At 42.4% G+C, this 22,475-nt stretch overlaps 1 protein-coding gene across 1 annotated transcript in view; it reads left to right on the top strand.

Annotated features, from left to right (window-relative positions):
- The first annotated feature begins 328 nt into the window (after positions 1 to 328).
- Positions 329 to 22,475, top strand: part of FLT3 (fms related receptor tyrosine kinase 3) — a 35,567-nt gene continuing 13,420 nt past the window's right edge. Inside the window, exons 1-9 of the mRNA XM_040055251.1 lie at positions 329 to 851; positions 6,198 to 6,322; positions 7,809 to 8,011; positions 8,791 to 8,906; positions 11,151 to 11,268; positions 13,800 to 13,936; positions 14,542 to 14,681; positions 14,763 to 14,916; positions 18,379 to 18,544. Coding sequence (XP_039911185.1) covers positions 329 to 851; positions 6,198 to 6,322; positions 7,809 to 8,011; positions 8,791 to 8,906; positions 11,151 to 11,268; positions 13,800 to 13,936; positions 14,542 to 14,681; positions 14,763 to 14,916; positions 18,379 to 18,544 — 1,682 coding nt within the window. The remainder of the gene's footprint in view (positions 852 to 6,197; positions 6,323 to 7,808; positions 8,012 to 8,790; positions 8,907 to 11,150; positions 11,269 to 13,799; positions 13,937 to 14,541; positions 14,682 to 14,762; positions 14,917 to 18,378; positions 18,545 to 22,475) is intronic.

The raw sequence follows: 22,475 nt of genomic DNA, 5'->3' as shown, positions 1-22,475 counted from the left end.
AGGTGGCTGTGGAGAGCGATAAGGACCCCCACGAGTCTTCTTTCCTCCAGGCTAACTGAACTCCCTCAGCCGCTCCTCGTCAGAACGGTGTTGCAGGCTGTTCCCTAACTTTTTGAAGTATCTTTAAGCCGTCTTTCAATTAAAAAAAAAAAAAAAATTTAAAAAAGGTAAAAAAAAAAAAAGGAAATAAAATGTTTGCTGGAGACTCCATGAAAAAAAAAAAAAAAAAAAAAAAAAAAAACAACCCACTAAACTAAACTAAACTAAACGAAACTCGGGCGCGGCGGGGCCGCGCGGGGCCGCAGCGCCCCCTGCCGGCCGCGTGCCCATGGTGGCGGTGCCCGCTGTGGCGGTGCCCGCGGTGGCGGTGCCCGCTGTGGCGGTGCCCGCGGTGGCGGTGCCCGCTGTGGCGGTGCCCGTGGTGGCGGTGCCGGTGGTGGCGGTGCCCGCGGTGGCGGTGCCCGCGGTGGCGGTGCCGGTGGTGGCGGTGCCCGCGGTGGCGGTGCCCGCGGTGGCTGTGCCTGTGGTGGCGGTGCCCGCGGTGGCGGTGCCCGCGGTGGCGGTTCCGGTGGTGGCGGTGCCCGCGGTGCCCGTGGTGGCGGTGCCCATGGTGGCGGTGCCCGCTGTGGCGGTGCCCGCGGTGGCGGTGCCCGCTGTGGCGGTGCCCGCTGTGGCGGTGCCCGCAGGGACGCGCTGTCCCGGGACAAAGAGCGCGGGGTGCCAGCGCCTGCACGGGCGGCACAAACCGCAGAGGAGCGGCGGGGCCGGGGAGGAGGTGGTGGCACATGCGGGTGGAAAAATAATCCGCGCGAAGGGCTGCAGGCCGTGGCAAACAAGACTGGCAGGTGACGGTAACCTTCCGGGGTGTTGCGTGGTATCAGTGTTGGACCCCATTATTAGTTTTTGACTCGGTACACACACCCGAACGGAGCACCTTTCTGAAACCGCAAGACCTCCCGTGCCCTTCTTGCCGCTGTCTCGTTCAGTGATTCAAGTCTAGAGATTCTTGTGTCCTCCCTCTAAACCCCCCGCATAGAACTATCACACACTATAGGCTCTTCTTCCCATCTAAATCTCAATCATGCTTGAACACGGCTGTGAATAATTAAATCGATTCACATGGCACTTACTGTATTTAACTGGTAAGACCAGATAGATGACTGTTCCTGACCCAGACATACCCCAGCCAGCGTTACAACAGCTGGTCACAATTAGCACGAGCTGCCGCAGAGGCATCTTGTCACCCACCTTGCTTGTTAAACTTTGTTCTAACGTGGTTATTATTCCAAAACACGGAGCAACACCTCTGGCCCCATCATCGTATGAGAACAAACTCACAAGTTGCATGTTTTTCTTAGATGGGAGTTATTTGAGCTGAAAGGATGAAGATTCTGTGGAAGGAACCTGCGCAAAAATATGAGGAAGGACAAAAATTAAGTTTGATGGGATTGAAATGAGATATGGTTAAAAGGAAGGAATTCATTTAAGATCAGTTCTTTTCACCTGTCCTGCCTCCCTCTGATTTTTAGCATATTTGCATTGTGTACAGTTCAGGATCCACCACTCTGGGGGCAATTTGAGAAAAAGGCTACCACATGCAAAAGTGGGGGTTTTAAAGAGTTAATGAATTAATGAATATTAAGCTCACTCATGTCACTACTTTGAGGATTTTTTCTGGCAAGTTGTGACAGACATAACAACAGTTTTTCCAGAAGAAAGGGTCTATCTACCTCTCCTGATCATGAAGAAAATTTTGGGATGTTAATCCAGACAGTCACACCCAGAGGACATAGTAAGAAGCCAAATAAGACCCAAATCATAGCTTGCTTTATGTAGGTCTTCTGAGCTGTAGGGTGGAATGTTGTTCTATGTCTAGGAAAGGGCTGACTGCTATGTAAAATATTAAGCATCCTGAGCTGAACACAAATACAAGATGCCTCCCTTGGTATGAAGGAAAAGGTTTTCATCTTTCCCAGTTCTCCAGTTCCCAAGCTATTGTCTCTCTTTCAGCACATTTCAGAGAGGTTTTCCCAGTCTTCCAAAGGCTACTTTTGTCACACACACACCCCCCTACACCCACACCTCCACCCCCCCCCCCCCGCAGTTGAAAATAAAATTTCCAAAGCAACTTGCATTCATCTGATAGCTGAACTAGCTTAAACAGAGCTTTTTGGTTTGGTATCTCTCCAGCAGATTCAGGCCTTTCTTGTCAGCGCCGTAACACGTAATCTCCCTTTTTGCCTTTTACAGGCATTTCCCCAAGTATGTGCCAACACATCTTGATGAAACCTTGGCTCTGTCTATGGCAACTAGATGTTTGTCTGACTGCAGTGAGAACAAGATTTCTCCAACTGCCTTTATTTTTGTGTAACCTATAAAAAGATAATGAAGATGGAAAGCAGGCATAAACAAACATTGTTCAGAGGCAGCAATTTATTTCCTTCTCAGCTTCACTCTAGTTAAGCAGTAGACAGTATGATTATGCATGCTGCATATTTGATATTCTTTACCCAGTGATTTCAGTCTCTGCAGTTCTTAATTTGGGTTTTTGGGAGGATGACTGATGTGCAGACCTTAACAGCAGCCCTTGAACAGGTCAGGTAGAATCTGAAAGATCAAGGTGGTGGATCAGAGCATTAACGTTTTCCAGATGTTTCTTTTCTTGATTTTACTTTTCCTGAAAGGCTCATTCATGCTCTGATTTTCTACTTTGTCCTACACAAGTCTTCAAGATCTACACAAATTTAGGCCACTCAATATCATGTAAATACTTCTTGCTATCACATTACTCATTTGTTTCTCGCTGTAAAGCATCTGGAATCATGTCAGGCTCATCCTTCCTCACCCTAAAAACCTTCCCAGGAATAAGGGTACACCACAGCAGTGCAAGGTGTTGCAGTTTACATGAAAAAGAGTCCCACTTACACATGAGGGTGTCAGGGTGCTCACTACTTCCAGCACAGTCCCACATACCGTCCTTTACAGTTGCAGTTCCAGCTCATCAGACACTTTGTTTGCATGTCTCGCTCACAGTCTGGTTGCTACAGCTGTCTAATTTTTAGCTGCAAATCTGCTCTCTGTTGGTGCTTAAATACACTCTTCCCTTTTCTGCTGTGGCCTTAGGAATCCCTTTAACGAGGCAACATGAACAAAGTGGATTGATGTCACATTGGGGTACACTGGCTTACCTCGTACAATCAGAAGTGAGAATTATTCACAAATCAGAATCCTAAAGCAAGGGAATACTTAGCAAGCCAACTGAGTTGAGCTTTTGAGGTCATATTTTCAGGTGGTTTCTGCCAGTGTGTTCTAGAAATCAGAGGACATAGGTGGGTTTCCATCAGCTAAATCCCTGGCCATGAGCCAGGTGAATGGCCTCTGCTTTGAAAAGGGTGAAAGCAGAATCAGCCAACAAAACAAACAGAAGCAGAAAAAGGACTTGGTGGAAGACTAGGGAGAGAGCTAGAAACCTGAGTTGCACTGATGGAAGGAATTCCATCATTGGTGTAGATACCTAATGCATACCTCCTTTCAGCTGCCCTCTGGCACTCCATCTCAAGAAGTGCTATTATTATTTTTGTAGTCAATGGATGGAGAAACATGTCTCCACAAAGAAATCACATTCATCTTTCTTAGGGATGACATGCAGGGTTTTACTCCGACATCTGCAAATACAGACCATTGCCTGTGCATGCTGTGGAAAGGTGGCAACCAAAATTAAGTGTATGGTGGATGCCTGAATGAGACTCATCCTTAGTACACTTTGGCAAGGAGAAGGGTTGCCAGCTCAGAGCTCAGACAGTTCCAGAAGACACAAGTGGAAAGAAGGAGATGGCAATAATTCTTACTTGTTTCTTCCTGCTTCCAGTTTTGCTCCTTCATTGCCTGCAGAAAGAGACTCATCACATTCAATCTTCAAGTACTTTGTGATATATTTACCTTTTTTCATTCCTTCAACTCTGCGCCCAGCTTTATGTGCAACCATCTCAGGAGCTGAGGGAAAAAGAAAAAAAAAAAAAAAAAAAAAAAACCCAAAGTGAAAAGCCAAGGCCTGAGGGCAGAAATATTTCAGGTTGCCAGGAGAAAGATGTTATTTTATGAATCACTGTTTATTTGTACTATTGATGGCTGGCTTTAGGGAATTAATGGAAATGAGACACGTTTCACCCAGCCAGTTGTACAGTCTTACTTCTGTTTGGTGTAGTGGTGGGTACATGGTTACTGCAGTTCCTTTAAGGATAAAAGGTGACCTTTCAAGCTGCAGTCCCTGCAGAAAGGCTTATAGGAAGCATTCTGGAGAGATGATGCCTTTGAGGAATCAGAAGCTTTCCCACGCTGCTCTTTGTGGATAAGGATAAAGGACTTCTGCTGCTTGGGGCATCCTCTGGGCAGCCTCATCCAGTGCCTCAACACCCTCCCAGTGAGGAATTTCTTCCTAATATTTAATCTAAACCTGTCCTCTTTTAGTTTAAACATTCCTCCTTGTGCTATCACTACATGCCCTTGTAAAACATTCGCCTCCAGCCCTCTTCTAGCCCCCTTCAGGTGCCTGCAAGGAGCTAAAAATCCTCCCCAGAGCCTTGTCCACTCCAGGTTAAACAGCCCCAAGTCTCTCAGCCTGTCTCTATAGAAGAGGTCATCCTGAGCTCTGAAAATCTTTGTGGCCCTCCTCTGGACATGCTCCAACAACTCCACGTCCCTCTGTACCCCAGAGCTGAACACAGCACTCCCGGTGGGGTCTCATAAGAGCAGAGCAGAGGAGCAGAACCCCCTCCCTTGGCCAGCTGCCCACACTGCTTTTGATGCACTCCAGGATGAAGCTGGATCTCTGTGTAGCAAGTGTACACTGCCAGCTCATGCTGAGCTTCTCATCCACCAACACTCCTGAATCCTTCTGCCCAAGGCGGTTCCCAATCCATGTTGCACTCAGTGTGTGCTTGGGATTGAACACCATGACGTTCCCACAGGCTCAACCCTCAAGCCAACCCAGGTCCCTCTGGATGTCATCCTTTCTCTCCAGTGTGTTGGCTGCAGCACACAGCAAACTTGCTGAGGGTGCACTTGATCCACTGTCCATGACATTGATAAAGACCTTAAACCACATTGGCCCCAATTCCCACACCTCAGGAATACCACTCATCACTGCTCTCTGCTTTGACATCAAGCCATTGACCATCCAGACAATTCCTTGTCCACCGATCGGTGCCTCTGTCAAATTCACGTCTCTCCAGTTTAGACACAGTTTCATGCAGGACAGTGTCCAATCCTTTGCACAAGTCCAGGTCAATGATGTCAGTCTCTCTTCCCTCGCACACCAAAGCTGTAACCCCATCATAGAATGCCTCCAGATTTGCCAGGTGCCATTTGCCCTTAGCGAAGTCATGTTGGCTGTCACCAGTCCCCTCCTTATTTTCCTTATTTTCCACGTGCCTTCTCATAGTTTCCAGGAGGATCTGCTCCATAATCTCAACAAGTGCTGAGACTGCCAGTCTTGTAGTTCCTCAGGGCTTTTTTTTCCCCTTTGAAAAGGGGAGTTATGTTTTCCCTTTTCCTATCAGTGGGAATTTCACAGGATTGACGCAACTTCTCAAATATGATGTATAGGGGCTTACCCACTTCCTCTGCCAGCCCCCTCAGGACCCTCAGATGCATCTCATCAGGTCACATGGACTTGTTCAGTTATGGGTTCTTAGATGTTTTCAAACCTCATCTCCTACAGCAGGCAGTTCTCCATTTTCCCAGTCCTTGCTTTTGCCTTCTGTAGAAAGGAAGGTGAATAATCATCCTCTATCTCACAGTGGGCAAACACTGACCTGTGCTGCAGGGTTTGGTGCTTTCCAGCTTAAGGATGCAAAAGGGAAGTGCAAGAGAGTATCCGTGTTTGGTAATGCTGTTTCTGAAGGAGCTTCTATAACACGCAGTGGCTTTTGTCTTTAGACTTTCTCTGCAGTGTTATGGCACAGACTTGTAAAGTGTGATGTGCCTGTGCTTTTGAAAGGTTCTCTGAATAGAGCTTCCTCTCAGCTCCAATACACACACAGAGAGTTAGCAAATTCATACGGCATGTCTGCATATTCAGTTTGACTTTTTTTTTTTTTAAGGTAATCTTTCTACAGTTTTGTTGTATTTTAACTAAAATTACTGTCCCATAGCAGAGATCTAGACTTCATTGCATATGATTTCTATTTGTTTTGCAGTTTTTGTTATGACAGTGGTTGTTTTCACTTCTACAATGGCTCAAAATGCATCTGAGATCACGTGTGGGTTTATCAACCAGAAGCATGAAGGTTCAGGAGCACCAGAGACATCCATATTTCCTAAGGTGATATAATAGAGAACAAGTTGCTTATAAAATGTCTCTGTCCATTCCAGAAATACCTTCCCAGGAACCTACAGCACCCTAAACCTTTAGAATGTGAGGACATCCTAGTCAAAATCACCAGGCTTACGCCAAATATGGGTACAGAAGGTTAGAGGGATATAGATCTGAACATTCATACTTTGAAATGGTAAATAGTTAAGTATCAGTTTTCCCTAAAACTGGCTTTTTAATTAACATCTTGATGTTGTCTTATATCAGCATGCCTGAATATTATTGGATATTGCTGGCATGCGTCAGTGTGGATATATATGTGAAAATATGTGCCCTCTCAAGGCCGTGGTGTGTGTGTACCATAGCTGCTGGGACTGACAGGGAAGCTGTACCACCCTCTATTCCCACCACCAAAGCCCATAAATCCTTGCCAGGTCCAAACCTTGACTTAGCTGGACAATGAATCAAATTTTATTTTTTTCTCTTCTGACTCAAAATGGTAGAAAGCCAGGTGCAGGTGACATGTAACTAAATTATAAATCAGCTGAGACCTATGGTTGAAATATTTCCTGAAGATTCTTGTTTCAAGAAAGTATTCTTAAATAATTTTCATTCCTGAACAAATAAATCAATAATTCAAATAACAAATGAAGGTATAGCAGCCAAAGCTGTGCTGTCCTTGTATCTGACAAGGCAGAATATGGCTACTATTTCTAGGTACATCTCAGGTCAAGGGAAAGGAAAAAGGAGAGAGGCAGGAGAAGAACCAATCAAACAAGCAAAATGTGGATGCAATGAACTCTGTCCTTTCATAAACTTACACTGGGTAAAATTCACCCAACAAAGCAATGGAGACATTTAGGGCTCCTCTTCAGATGGAGCTACTTACTTGCCACCTTCTGCTGCAGCTAATCTAAGAGGCTCATTAATTTGTTGGTGGCTTTCAGAATGACTGTGGAAGATTCTGTTTCTGTTTGCAATTCTCCTTTAGCTGAACACAGGGTGAGGAAATGAAAAATATGACAACACCTAGCACAAATGTTCCTTACCCAGTAAAGCTCCCAAGCAGTTGAGGAGCAGTCTAGCCATACGATGCAGGGACAAGCAGTGAGATGCTAAAATAAACCCAACATTCTGACCCTGCTTTTGCATCCAAGTTTCAAACAGAAAACTTGCATTATAGTTCTGTGTCTCCCTATGGTTCAAAATAAAAGGAAGCAAAAGCAATATAAAGAATAACTTGTATAACTAACTGAAGTCATCATAGCTCTGGCTAAGATTGTTCTGTGGTATCTGTCTCTAGAAAAGAATTGACTAATTCAACAGGAACTCTATAGAGTTTCATCATGAAATAGAATTGATCATATTTATTAATAGGTTGGATGGTAGAAATGAAAAAAGAGCATCCTTTAAAAATATTTGATTTTTTTTTAAAAAAGGGCAAATAAAGTTAACTGCTAATAAATACCTAACAGTCTGTCCTCCTGCATTGCAGGTTTCTAATATTTTTGAAGATCTTGGGTGTTACTTGAATTCTCAAGGAGCAGAGAACATCTACCAAACAATTAAAAATGTGGAGGTCAATGTATTTGAAGATATTGAATTAAGAATAACAATGAGCATTTCAAATATCATTTCATGCTTTTGGTTCTTTAAAAAGAGCAAAGCCTGTAAACTTTCTTTTGACTCAGAGAATAGGTAAGTCAAGGGATGTACTGGATCAAAGATCCTTTAAGAGATCTTTTCTTTTAGAATGCAAATTGAATGTTTTCTGTGACTGTGCCTGTGTTTGATTTCATGTTATGCATTATCTTTTTCAATCTCTTAATCCTTAACTCTTGTCACCCAGGAGCACATTACCGATTGTCATTTAGATCAATGTACACTTATGAATCTTAAAACCAAGAACATTTTAAAATAATCTTGTTCTTTTAATTTATATAGCATTATGCATGGGGGTCTCCAGGCACTCTCTGACATTGATGGATTTGAGGTTTGCCATGCTCATGAGAAAAAATTGTGATTTTATAGTCAAAGAAACAGAGGCATGAAGAATTATGTGACTTTTAGGATCAAGATCAAGATCAAGAACAGCAGCAGCATTCTAACTCTCGCTGCCAAACCTGGACTGGAACCTGGGACTGCATGTTTGCCTCCTCATGCAAAACTTGTAGAATGAGACTGTAGGAAAAGCATTTGGCTGTGGAGCTCCTGAGCTGCCTCAGGCTCAGGAATCCATCCTTCCCAATGCCCAGCATTAAGCATGTGGCACTGTGGCTGTAAGTTCCTACGTGCTGCTTGTGTAGGAAGACACACGAAGGAAGTATTTCAGGTTGAAGGGCACTATGTAAATAATGAATACCAGTGTCTTTGAAGGGTTTCTGCAAGTGCTAAAGAGCTAACATTAAATTGTGTGTGCCACGTATTACCCTCTTCATATTAGCGCAAAAAATGCAACTTCACTTTCTGTTTTATAGATATATTACATCTTTGGCTTTTTCTCCAATAAAAGAAGGACAAGCTGGAAAATACACCCTCTCGGTCACGAGTACAACTGGCAATTACACAGTAGTTGTGCCTGTTCTCATCCGAAGTAAGTATGTCTACATGAAAGGGGTCACTCCATCAATAGGTTCAAGGGCAGAGGCTCAAGTTCAGTCAAAGCAGTGAAGCTTTCATGTGCTGCACTTCAAGCATCTTCTTAGATTAGCATAGCACTCAGAGCTATCTTCAGAGGCTGAAGTCAGGACCACAAACAATGTGACTCAGCTTTCTCTAGTCAATAAACTGCAAATGAACAAATAAAGATGTAAATGTGCAGAAGCTTTCTTCTCCCCTGTGAAAAATTCCCCTCTGTGTCAAAAGGCACAAACTGATGGTGGCTTTTTCTGTGCTTTCAAGGCTCGTGGTCTGGATTTGTTTGCTTTCATTTTAACTTGTTTACTTTTGGTGTTGCTAACTGGGATGTAATCTGGACCAGATCAGGATATCTCTTTTATATTCCGGTCACACTTTGTCCCGCTGCCACTTTTCCACTTGCGCCTGCTGCTGCGTCTCTCACTTCTCTCAGGCTTTTCCTTTTACAGTTCTTTGGGTGGAAGGAGGTACACTGAGGAAAGGGGAAAGAGAAGGTCCCTCAATGCCAACTTTGACTTGTTCATTGTCTTTTAAAGCAAAACCCAGCAGTCCTGCAGCTGCTCAACACAAGCCTGCCCGAGAAGCTGAGGTTTTAGCTGCTGTTAAATGCTCATGACAGAGCACCTGTAAGGTGAACTTTTTGAAAGGCTCTCAGTGGGAGTGGATTTGATACCGTTTTCTCAAAGCTTACATTAGAGACATCTCTGATGCAAAGGCAACAGCTGCAACAAAGATCTAGCTTCTGTTTCTAACTAGGGGTATCCAAAAACATCTCCAAAAAACCCCATTAAGACACATGGTGACATGATTTTTTAACAGAATATAAAGATAATATTATTTCATCTGGAAGGGGACAAATTTAAAGATAAAATTTAAAACTAAAATAAGAAATTTCAAAGGCAAAACCTCAATCCAAACAGCTAAAAGACTAGCAAACCCTTCCAGGTTTAACAAGCGTTGTTATACTTGCCTTGATTTTAATAAACTGTGACTAATCAACATTCATTTTTCCCTCTTTATTTGTTTTTAAAGTATTTCTTCTGATAAACTTTTTTTCTTTTTTTTTTTCTTTTTTTTTTTTTTTCATCTCTGGTGTCGGAAAAGTCACCTCCAGTCTCTCCTTGTTTAATTTGAAAGCTACTCCATGCCTCAATTATAATTTTAACAGCTTCATTGAGGGGACAAGGTATTAAACCTTTCATTAAGAATTGCCGTCTCTGTATCAATTAGGCTTTAGAGGTAAAAAGTGTTATTACATGTGCAAGCAAGAATAATTTGAAACAATGTCGGTAAAGGTCTTTTCCATATCAATTGCTTGAATTGTTTTCTCTTTGCTCCTGTGAATTTAATGTCATAATTACATCTCTTACAAAATCCTTCGGGCTAGATGTAAATCCTTCAATTTGGGTGTGAATCTCTGTAGGTAAAAAATACCTCTTAGGCTTATCCTATAAGATATAAATGAGGAAAGAAATTACAAAGCCATGAATATTTCTTTCACCTTAGCTCATCACCTTGCCCACAGTGGAAGCATGACTGAGGAAAATGTCACTTTAACATGTAACAGCTGCAATTTCTTTGAGAGATGACTTAAAACTGGACTCAGTGCTTTTCATTCTGAGTCAAATCTTTAGCAGTTTTAATATATTATTTTTTTTTTCCTAGTCCGGGTCTGTGCCTGTGTCATTTAGGGTGCTGGGAATTGTCTAAGAATCATTTCCCTCTGGGTTACAGATGCAGGGTAGAGAAGTTTGCTGGTAATCAGAAGTCATTATCACCCCTTCTGTCCCCATCATGTGTCTGATCTGACTGAGCAAACCCTATTTTGTGTACAGATTTTGTAGTCTCAGCATATATTCCACCAAAGGACGGGCTTAGGACATGATTTCAAAATCACAAGTACTCCTGCCCAGTGAGAGGAATAGCAACCACAGCAAATTAACACCTTTGAGTATCAGTCTCATCCCATGGCATATAGAGGCAGGTCTTTGGTAAAGGGAAGCAGTGCATTTAGCAATCAAGGCTGAAAAGCTCCAGAGACCAACCCACAATATGCCTAGGGCTTAATCATTTTCTGCTCCCTCAGTGTTGAAACTCCTGAAACAAATCACAGCTCTGTATCTTTATGTACTACAAAATGAACAAAACATTGTTTCAAAATGATTTCAGCTTTCTTAAACATTTACATGATTTTTATCAGAAAAACCAGCCAAACCCTATTTCAGGAAAAGAGAAAAATCAGATTCTATCGAGTGCATATCTGAGAGCTACCCCCAGGCCTCTGTGGAATGGATATTCTGCAAAACACCTGAAAAGAGGTATGTGTATGTTTATATGCATGTTGAAATGAAAAGTTTGCCATCTTCTGAAGAAAAAGTGACGAGGTGAGAAGAAATGACCTCAAGATGCGCTGAGGGAGGTTTAGATTGTATATTAGGAAATGTTTCTTCACTGATAGGGTTGCTAAGCCCTGTAACAGGCTGGCAAAGGAAGCAATTGAATCCCCACCCCTGGAAGTGTTCAAAAAATGTGTAATGTGGCACTTGGAGGCATGGTTTAGTGGTGAACATGGCAGAGTTAGGTTGATGTTTGGGCTCAATAATCTCAGAAGTGTTCTCCAACCTTAATGATTCCATGATTCTGTGCTGCTTTGTGTGCCTACTGAGCTGGGGAGATAACTGAAGAGAAGCTTTTGATTCAGAGTTTTTTGAGATGGGCTCTGCAGGTTGGCACATCCATGTGCTAGTTGAAAACCTACACCCTCATGATCCACTGTTGGAGTGCTGCAATACGTTTTTCCTAGAAATTTTAACTATTGTGCTCTTTTGGAAAATTTCAGCTCTTGACTTTAGAAATATTATTCCAAATTCTTATTTTGATGTCACAAGAGCAAATCAAAGGCATCTTGTTTCCCTCTAGTTTTTCCCATTGTTTTTAAACTTGAATCTTACAGTCATAGAACACTTTGGATTGGAAAGGACCTTTAAAGCTTATCTGTAATGTCTAAGTGCACTGCAATATGTTGGTACATATTCAATGAGATCAGGTTCCTCAGAGCCTTTACCATTGAGTATTTCCAAGCATGGGGCATTTGCCATCTCTCTGGCAACCTGTGTCAGTGTTTCTCCATCATCATAATTAAAAAAACATACTCCTTATGTCTAGTCTAGATTTAACTTCTTTTAGTTTGAAACCATTACCCCTTGTCCTATTGTAACTGGCCCTGCTAAAAAGTTTATCCTGATCTCACTTTAACTGCTGGAAGGCAGCTGTAAGTTCTTCCCAGAGCCTTCACTTCTCCAGGCTGACCAATCCCAGCTGTCTCCACAGGAGAAGTGCTCCAGCCCTCTGAACTTCTTTGTGGCCTCCTCTGGACTCTCTGCCACATCTTTCTTTTGTTGAAGGTCCCAGAATTGGATGCAATCCTCTCGTTGAGGTCTCAAGAGAGTGTAGTAGGGAGGCAGAATCATCTCCCTTCACCTGCTGGCCACACTTCCATTGATGCAGCTCAGAATACGATTGTTTTTTGGGCTGCAAGTGCACATAGCTGAATCAAGTCCAACCTTTCATCCACCAGTTCTCCCAAGTCCTTCTCAGCCAGGCTGCCCAAGTTCTGTTCACCCCCAGCCTGGACTGATACCAGGGATTGCCCCGAACACAGGTGCAGCAGCACTTTGTGCTTGGCTTTGTTGAACCTCATGAGTTTCCCACAGGCCCACCTCCTGAGCTTTTCCAGGTCCCACTGGATCCCATCCCATCCCATCCCATCCCATCCCATCCCATCCCATCCCATCCCATCCCATCCCATCCCATCCCATCCCCAGTGTGTGCCAAGGGTACCACAAAGCTTGGTGCCATCCGTAAGCTTCCCACTGTCTATGTCATTGGTGAAGATATCAGTATTGGTCCCAGTACAGAGCCCTGAGGGACACTCCTTGTCTCTGAGGGCCGGCTGGACACCAAAACCTTGACCACTACTCTCTGAATGAAACCATCCAACCAGCCTCATTCACCAAACAGTCCACCCATCACACCTGTACCTCTCCAATTTAGAGAGAAGGACGCTGGGGGGAAGCATCCCACAGCTTTACAGAAATCCAGACAGTTCCATCTGTTGCCATTCCCTTGCCCACTGATACTGTCACTCCAGCACAGAAGACCCCTAGGTTGATCAGGCGGGATTGGTGAAGCCAGGTTGATTGTTTCAAATGACATCCCTGTGCCTTGGCAGGACCTCTGGGACGCTCTGTTCTGTGACCTTCCCAGAGGTAAGGCTGACAGGTTGTCAGTTCACACGGTCTTCCATTCTGCCCCTTTTTAAAATGATGAAATGTTTCCATTTTTCCAGTAACTGGGAGCTTCACCAGGAGCATTAGAGCTGAGAAGGCAAGGGATCATGATTCTGTGAGCTAAATCATGTTTCCCATTCTATTAATATATGAAGTTTATTCTGTTAACGGGGGAATACTGCCTTTCTCCGCAGCATGGCAGTTCAGGGTCTGGATCTCATAATGGCCGCTGGCTTTGCAGCACCTCCCACAGCCAGGAAATCAGAGATGTGGTGTGAAAGCTCAGCCTCTATGAGCTCGCTCTCCTCTGGGTTTTGATCACGTCATTACCTGTCTAAGAACCAGTCTGAGCATATTCAGGTCATTTCAGCCAACATTTCTGCCTAGGCTCTGACAATTTTATTTTCTTATCTTCACCTTTCCTCGTTCCTTTTTATTCAATATGTGAGATCCAGTTTTCCCACTATTGTTTGCATATTCTCATGGTTTGGAGATTTATCAGATTTATTTTCTTGAGGTTAACCAAATGAGTCAATGAATAATTGTGCTTGTTATTGCAGTTGCCCTTATAAAAGGCATGAAGGAACTGGAGTAATAGATGGCATACAGATGGTGCAGCATGAATTATTTCAAACTTACATATGGTGCTGTGCAGTTAATGACCTGGGCAGAGAATGCACCAGCCTCTTTACAATAGGTAACTTCCCTCTAAGATTTACTTGCATGTGAGCTCAGTCCTGCTCTTGAAGTTTGTTGCACTACCCATCTGAGCATGATTTCTGATCTAAGCTGCTTGTTGTAATCACTGGAATAAAGCTAACAGTGGATATGATTGCTTTGTCGCATGTTTAAAACCTAATTCCAATAGCTCTTTATGGTCCCTGTAAAAAGCTTCTTGCTTTTCTATGTTTGCTATACTTGTATTGACTTTTTATTCATGCTTTTAGGACTGTGTGCATGAAAAAGCTCTCCAAAGTGTTCTCAAACATATATATTTATATATAATTATTAACTAATATATGCACTCAGGTTTACTTGCCTGTTTCTTTTTCCTTCTTAAATAAACCCAACCTGGGCTAAGATCTATGCTGCATTGTGCCCTAAAAGTGTCTTGTGAATCATGACAAAATTTGTTTTGAGACATCTAAATCCATGAAGGTTACTCATTTGATGATAATGGTAATTATCATTACAATGTAAAAATTAGTATCTCTTCAGCATTAGCAGAAAAAATGTTGATGTAACTGAGAATTTTCCAGGGAAAGTGATGGTTGTTTCAATGTTTATATTTTGGTTTTGTAGATTTAAATGAAAGACAAGCAGCACATTTACCTGAACTACTACTTAAGGTCGGGGAACCATTGCTGGTCAGATGCAGAGCTGTTCACCATAATTATAAATTCAGAATACAACTATCTTCTGAAAACAGAGAAGCTGAGCAGGTAAAAAGACAGAGCATATTTTAAAATTGGTTGTACTGGGCACTGCCAACTGATTAAACATGAATCTCTGTTGAAAACCAGGGTAGCTACTTTGAAGGATTAGAATATCAAGCAAACCTCTCAGCAATCCGGATCCAGTATGTGTTTGTTTTAGCAGCAGAGAGAAATGACAGTGGACATTACACCTGTTCTTCTACTGCTCATCCGAATCAAACTGCTTTGATCACAGTTTTAGGTAATTCCGAGCCCTGGTGTTAATTCTGTCTCTCGGTTGTTTTGCTTTGTTTTCAATGTGTCTGTTCTTTACTTGCAGATATGCAGTGTATGTTTATAGTTCCCTTGCTAAGGAAAAAGTCTGTTTGCTCTTACAAGCAATGCAGGAGAGCCAAGAGATTAATCTGAACTGAGTCATTCTGGTACCTGAATACAATTAACCTTTTCTTTATATCGCTTTTCAAATAATTCCCTTTAAAAGACAGTGCTTTTAGAAGTGAAATGAAATGGCATTGTTTAGAGATGCAGTCTGTTAGATTGTTTCAGTGGGATCTCCTAGAAACACAGGCTGGGAATCACCTCACATGTTGGTGACTCTCAGCCTGTGTGCCACAGAGCCATAATTTTAAAAATCAAATTTCATTCCACTTAAGCAATATACTGATTTAAAAACCAACAGTGTTGAATTTAGTTGGGAGCAGTCTCACCTGCAAACTTTGTTTCTCAGATGGAAATAATATACAAATAAGCCTAGGTCTGGAAATAAGGCAAAAAAGGAAAGCTGCAGGTAAGACCACGTTGCTGGAGTAGGTGTTGGGTGTAATTTAATGGTTGTGTGCCTGGAGTTGGAGCCTCTAGCCCTGAAAACAAGACTCTCTGAAGCGGTCACCGTGTGTTTGACCTTAGGTGTAGTTGCTCTCAGGGTTTACAAGACCTAGGCTAGGAATGGTAGGAAGTGAGAATACTTACCCCAGTCTTCAGAAATCACTTTCCCAGTGCGATATCCTCTTTTCAGCTTCTGCCTACCACTGAGTGGGAAGTTCTCTCGTCATTTACAATAACTGAGTATGATACCTGTGCATTTTTTCTACACACATCTCCTTGGTAAACAGGAAGGTAGGGGTGAGGGTGTACTCTAGAGGTGGGGCAAGATCCTCTTTTTTTTTTCAGTAGCTGTGCATAGGTCGGAAGTCGTGACTTCTTGGATCTGTGAACTATCAGGTGTGAGCATTGATGACAGTCAGGGAGAATATTTGAGCCATTATCCCTGGAAGGATGTATTTCTGAGCAGGGTAAATTTTTTTCACTGCAATGCACCAACCTATATTGGTTGTGCCCTCCTTAGTACCCCTTTATGCCAACAAAACTTCTGAGGGTTCACTGTTTTTGTCAATGGAAAAATCTACGTGTTTGCTTACATGGTGGATTAAAGTGGCTGATGTCATACCGAGATAACAGCTGTGCTTCCCTCTCCAAGGTTCTACAGGAATGTCCTGTGCTTCTGATCCATCCCAGCATTTAGCCTAATGTGTTAATGGCAGTCACTGTGGGTGTGAGCTTATGCTAACAGTGCAGGTTCCACTTCAGCAGGGTTACAGATATGGATTTCACACAGTTGCCCGTGTCTCTGGTAGCAGTTTCTGAAACAATCAGCGTTCCACCTTTAGACCATTACTGTGCATGATTCACCACCTGTAGCTTCACTGGGAACCAGCACGGTGTAACTCATCCAAGAGAAAACTGATTTGGTTGGCACACACTCCATTGCCTGGGGAGCCTGGTTACCACAGCTACATGGATAGGTGTTCTTCAAATCTCTAATAATGCCTTGCAGCCAGACAGCTGTGATTTGCTCTTTGGTAATTGATACCTCACCAATTTATCCCATTTTATGTGGCTGTCAGGTCAGGCAGGGTGGTTAGGCCACTTCAAAGCATTGCAGAGATCATGCCAACAGCTGTGGCTGCAAGGCTCTCTGTTATTGCGGGTCTTATGTCCATTTACCACCAGCGTCAAATAAAGAATTTTTAGAGCTATGCAATCTTAATGAATATGTAAGTTATTTTGCAGCACATTATATTGAAAGTGAAAAATAAAGAAATATGAGGAACACAGAGACTTGTTCAATCTCAAGTGTTTCATCTCAACTCTTTGGCATTGCTAGGTGTAAATAGTCAAAAATACACTTAACCCCACCAAAAATTATAAACCAAGCAATAATGTGCCATTTTCTTTCTCCTCCAATAGAGATTTTTTTCTCAGTTGTTTTCCAGAGAAATGGCATACACTCCTCCAAGGTCCTTGTATGCTCTCTGTAGAAAGCTTTTACTCTTGGCTGGTCGTGTTGTTAACAGTACACTCAGACCATGTTATGTCTGGAAGGAGAAAGACCAAAAGATGAAGGCTCCATGTATAAAATCAATAAGCCTTTACTATCAAAAAATAGGAGAGCAATCATGTAAGCAATAGTTTATTGTTTTGAAACACTGAAATGTTTGTAGTTTTTTATGGGAATTTCCAGGGAGTAAGTAGGCTAAGACAGATAAAACATGCCTAGCAGAATATAGGGTTACAATCAGAAGAAAAACACTCAAAGGGAGAAAACAGTTCATCAATATTTTTATGGTGTGGTTTTTCACCACGCAGTTGATTAAACATCACCACAAGTTTTCCAGAGGTTGAACAGTCCTTGGAGATACCCAAATCAAACAGGACATGGCTCTGAGCAACCTCATCTAGCTGGACCTGCTCTGGACAGGAGTTTGCCTACATATCTCTTCCAATGTATATGGTTCTCTGATCTTTCCAGGGCTGATCCTAACACCACTGGTGTCTTTAGGGCAGCCTCCCCCTACACATCTGCTGTTCAGTCTCTTTGGGCAGGATTCATTCCAAGCCATGAGACATCTATCCCCAGCAAAGGCTTTGGTTCCTTCATCAGTCAGTGCCAAGAAACAGCACTTCCAGAAGCGGCTCAGTACATCTTTGTTATCTTCTGCTTTAAGATGGGATACATCTGAATATGCCTTTTTCATTGCACTGAGTTTATGAGAGTGCCAAACAAGTAACTTAGGTGAATCACAGATCTTTTGACATCTCCACCAGGTGAAACAAGTCCCACCCTAGCAGGGCAAATACCAGCAGCACATGCTTCATGGATGTCTTCAAAACACTTTTCCATGTTTGCTGTTGTCTTGCATTACATAAGTTTAATTTAAATGGAGAAATACAGGAGCAGCTACAGGACTCATTTGCAAAACCTCCAGCTTATTTCAGGAAGGGAGAAAGAACTATTGTAAACATCTGATTGTGATGGTGGTGCCCCCTGGTTCTGTTCTGTAGAAGGAAAGCCAGAAATTGCAGCTGTTAACAACTGGAATATACACCTAAACCAAACCAAGTAAACAATGTCATTATCGGCCCTGTGACTCTGTGGGGCAGATCGAAGAGAAATGTCAGACCATTTTGGAAGTGCTCTGGTCTGCAACTTCATTAGGCTCAAATCATCTGTCTGCAACTGAACACAGCGGCAATATTTCAATATTATTTTGAAGCATTTTCTTATTTTGATTAATAGGATACCTTTTGTGATGTAACATTGTTTTTGTTTGTGATAACCAAAATGAAAACCATACATATGTTAAAACATCTTCATTAAAGTCCAGCCTTTCTAATACATCTTTTCTTCCATTTTTTTCTCCAGAAAAGGGTTTTATAAATATAACTGACTCTAAAGAAGATTTTGAAATTGGTGAGGAAGAGTTCTGCTTTGAAGTTAACTTTACAGCATATCCTCCAATTAGATGCATGTGGCTATTTTCCAAAAAAACATTTCCATGTATACAAAGTTACAGTGTGGATGGACGCAGGTATTTGAATATTTTATAATAATTTAGTATAATAATGTTTCCTCTTTATATCTCGTTTGGATGGTTTACTGATGTTTTGTGCTCTCTTTGTGTTTTTAAAATATGAATGGGCCACGTGGTGAGACTGTGTTAACAAAAGGCACTCAAACATAATTTTGGCTTTCAACAACCATTCACAGATAACTTGTAGAATCACTTTATTCTCTGTTTATAATAAACTCATTGCTAAGTTATGCATCCAGCAACCCTCTAGTTTATATGCATTTTGCCGTTCCCCTTCTCCCTAGCATAACTTCTGAGTTACAGATCTGTTGCTGTTTTCGTTCTGGGTCACAAGTTCCGCATGTTCCCATTTTGTCATCCTGTTGTTGATGATGTTCCCAGTGTCTTTCAAGCTGCTCAGACCAAGCCCAGGGCGCTGTAGTTCCCAGGCCTCTGCTAGGTCTGCTGGCCTGTGCCTGTGTCACAGAAACATGCCGTTCTGCTCGTTACCCAGGTCATGGATTCTTCCGCTGCCGCAGCAAAACATGTTTTGAATAAACCTGTTAGTTATCTACCTTTTCTGTTATTTCCTACAATGGACTTCTGGCATGATTCCTGCTTAAGGCTAATGTTTTCTCCATTCCCTAGGCTCTCTAATTTCTTGATAACATTATCTAATTTCCTTCAGGGTTTCTTTCAGAGTAGTCCCATGGCTTTGCAGGTAACAGCTTTTACTCACCTCAATGAAAGTGCAGCCAAGCTGCTCTTTTCAAGCTTTTACATTAAAAGTGAATAGGCTGTAGGCAGGAGCCAATGCAGCTGCTCTAAATTCTTCTCATGCTCTTAGAACCTCTTTCATCATCTGCAGAAAGCTGTGTCAAAGCCTTGATTACACTTTTTATGATTTCTTTCCACAGTATTTTGGTACCTTTGATTTTATCCGCTAGCTTGTCGAGTTATATTTGCAATAGGCTGGCCTTTTCATCTGCATCAGACGGTGCATTGGAGTCAGACCTCAATGAAGTTCAGAGGCAGCTCAGTTCAGGTTAGCAAATTGTCATCTCCTGGCAATGGCCACAGGAACTCTGTCCCTGCTGATAAAGTGAGGGCTGTCAGCAAACTTTGATAGCGCTGGGCGGGTGTTGGTGACTAATCTGCAATGCCTGACGCGGGCTTGGCAGAACTGTGCTTTGTGACAAGACTGATTCTGGAAACGAGGTCTCAGGGGACAGCCACCAGCATTTGCTCATCCTTGTCCAATAGGTACCTCCCTCCAGCTGATAACATGGAATTGATTTGCTTTGCAGCTGATACGGACCTCTCCTCACTGCTTGTACCGGCAGGGCTCAGCTCTGCTTGGATTATTGACAGTGGGTGTAAATTCAATCCAGATAAGAATTAGGTGCTGCAGACTGTGCCGACATCAATGATACTGAGGACTTTTGAAACAGTTTAGGCAGCTGTCATTAGTCAGAAAGGTGGGACTGCTGGCCTGGGGTTTATGAGTCACTTCAGAGCCATGGCAGCAAAGGAGCAGCAGTTGCTGAGTGCTGATCTCCACCTGCCGGATGGGGGAAAGGCCAGCTCATGTCCCTGGAGCCCTGTGTCCGGGCTGGCTCGGCCACAGCCATGGCCACTGCTGGGGCCTGCTGGCTGCTTCATACAGACAACTCAGCCTTTTGTCTGCCAGTGCTGTTGGACAAATTGGAATTTTTATGTTTATTTTGGGTAGTTATCCTTTGCATTCATTTGCATCCTATTTATTTTATGGGAAAATAAAATAGAGGGGAAAACACGTGAATTTGCTGGTTATTTCATCTGACAAGTACATTCTTTTGTACAGACATCCCTTACGACAATCCAGTTTTGGCTGAATACAAGCATTGGATAGACATATCCCGCCTGAGGACAAAGAGTAGGGGTACATATTTCATTCCCTTTGAAGCACCCAGAAGCAGCAAGGGGTAGGGAGGTCAGGAGATTCTGCCTGCAAGCTGTAGCCTTGCAGATTTCAATGTGATTTTAAAGCAGAAAGCCTCTCAAAGCAACACAAAAAAAGTAATCACATATCTAAACACATTGTGAGTCTCACTTTTCATATTCTAGCTGATTTCTGTGTAATCCTGTCTCCCAGCACTTCTACTTTTTCCCTTTCATATCCTTTTTCATTTCCTATTTTTATTTTTCCTCATTTCTGCCAGTTTCTTGTAAAATTATTCCTTCAGACTAAAGATCATATTAAATTTTAATAATTAGCTCTATACTTTTCTTTAGTTTTTCATTTCAAAACCCAGAGATCCATCTATCTTGTCACTACACTTACAACACATTTGCAGACATTCCTTCAGAATTTCCATTTTATATTTGCTTTTGTGGGCTCTCTGTTTCAATACACTGCTGATTTTCACTTCCCCCCTAAGAGCAAATGACTTTTCGTACACAAAATGTGTATAAGCACAGCTCACATCCCCTTATATTTTCAGGTGTTGAAGATACTGGGTTTTTTGGTTTTCTTTTTCTGATAATTTTATTAGGATATAATCCTTCCAATCTGGGATTTCAAAAGCAACTAATTATTTTTGATTTGGTTGTTTTTTTTCCCTGTCTTCAGCATCTTTTTTGAGGCAGCTTAAAAGGGTTCTGACTTTAAAAAAATCCATGAGTTCAGAGACATTGTTAAGGCTATTTCAGATTAAGACGTTCAAAAGTCAATAACTATGTGAAAGAGCGGCCTTGTCAAAAGGCAAATTTACCAGTGGCTTCAAGGAGAGTTTTCCTGGGTTAGAATTTCAAGGTGACACTTGGTGCCTTTGTATGTATCTTTCTTGAGGAGAAATGCCTCAATTTTAGTTCTCTAGATTGACCTCATTACTGCTTTCTCCTACTCTGCATATTGCTGGTATGGACTGTCTGAGTTTTTATTTCCTTCTCTCTTCAAACTCTCTGGTGTTCCTTCTTGCCTTTATCACTAAAACAGAGTTGGGCTCCTACAACCTGATTACCATTGAGTTGTCAGCAAAAACATCTATCCCCAAACTGTCAGCAACTACGCCTAAGAGAGATTTTCTTAGGTTGCTCTTCTGATGCTGATGAGCTGCATTACCTGCTGTTCAAAGATGACAATTGTCCTGACAGCAATAACCTAGTTGAAAACACAGAAGTAGGATACCATCACAGTAAAATTGCATATTCCCTCCTCCCTGCCTCATCCCATGTCCCACAAACCAGTGACTCAACAGGACAATCAGGCATGATTGTCTCTGCAGCTCTCTGTTGTTGGTTTCTACCCAGGGACTTGTTAGAGCCTCTCCTGGCCATACCTGTTGCAGGGGACAAGCTGTCTCCTGCACGGTTTTTGTCTTGGTTTTCTGCCATCCACTGGCTCAAAGGCCACAGGGACCAGCAGTAGGCTGGTCTTCCTCCTGCAGAACTACCTTGAGGGTTGGTGTCTCATCTCATTGGCAACAAACTTGATGATGATGATCCCATTCCCAAGTCTATGCGAGATCTTTCCATTTGGAGATGTTTGTCTCCTCTGTTCCTCCCTGTCATTGTTGTTTCCTAACACAATCTATCACATCAGCTAGAAACTCCCATCGAAGTTCCTCGGAGAGAAAAAAGTTTGATCCTTTGCTGGTCTTAGCAGATGTGCCTGAGTGTGTCTTGTCTTCCAATGAATTAGTAACAAAATCGCAGCCTGACAGCCTGCGTGCACTCCAGGAAGAGTGAGAGAAAAAATGAATTAAAGCAGTACTGTAGGGAAAAAATATCTTCTCACCAGCAGAGTTAGATTATGGGATTTATAGTCTCTAAGCAAAAATAATTTCCTTTATGTTCTTCATGAGAAAATGCAGAATTGTTTCAAACCTATATATGAGTCTTGACTGCATTTGAAATATTTTTCAAGTCAATATTTTGTTCTTTTCCCTTTTTTTTGATGTTGTTCCAC

The sequence above is a fragment of the Hirundo rustica genome, chromosome 2, assembly GCF_015227805.2.
Source record: "Hirundo rustica isolate bHirRus1 chromosome 2, bHirRus1.pri.v3, whole genome shotgun sequence".
Lineage (NCBI taxonomy): Eukaryota > Metazoa > Chordata > Aves > Passeriformes > Hirundinidae > Hirundo > Hirundo rustica.
Note: the sequence above shows the minus strand (reverse complement) of the source record. Positions and strands in the feature narration are given on the sequence as shown.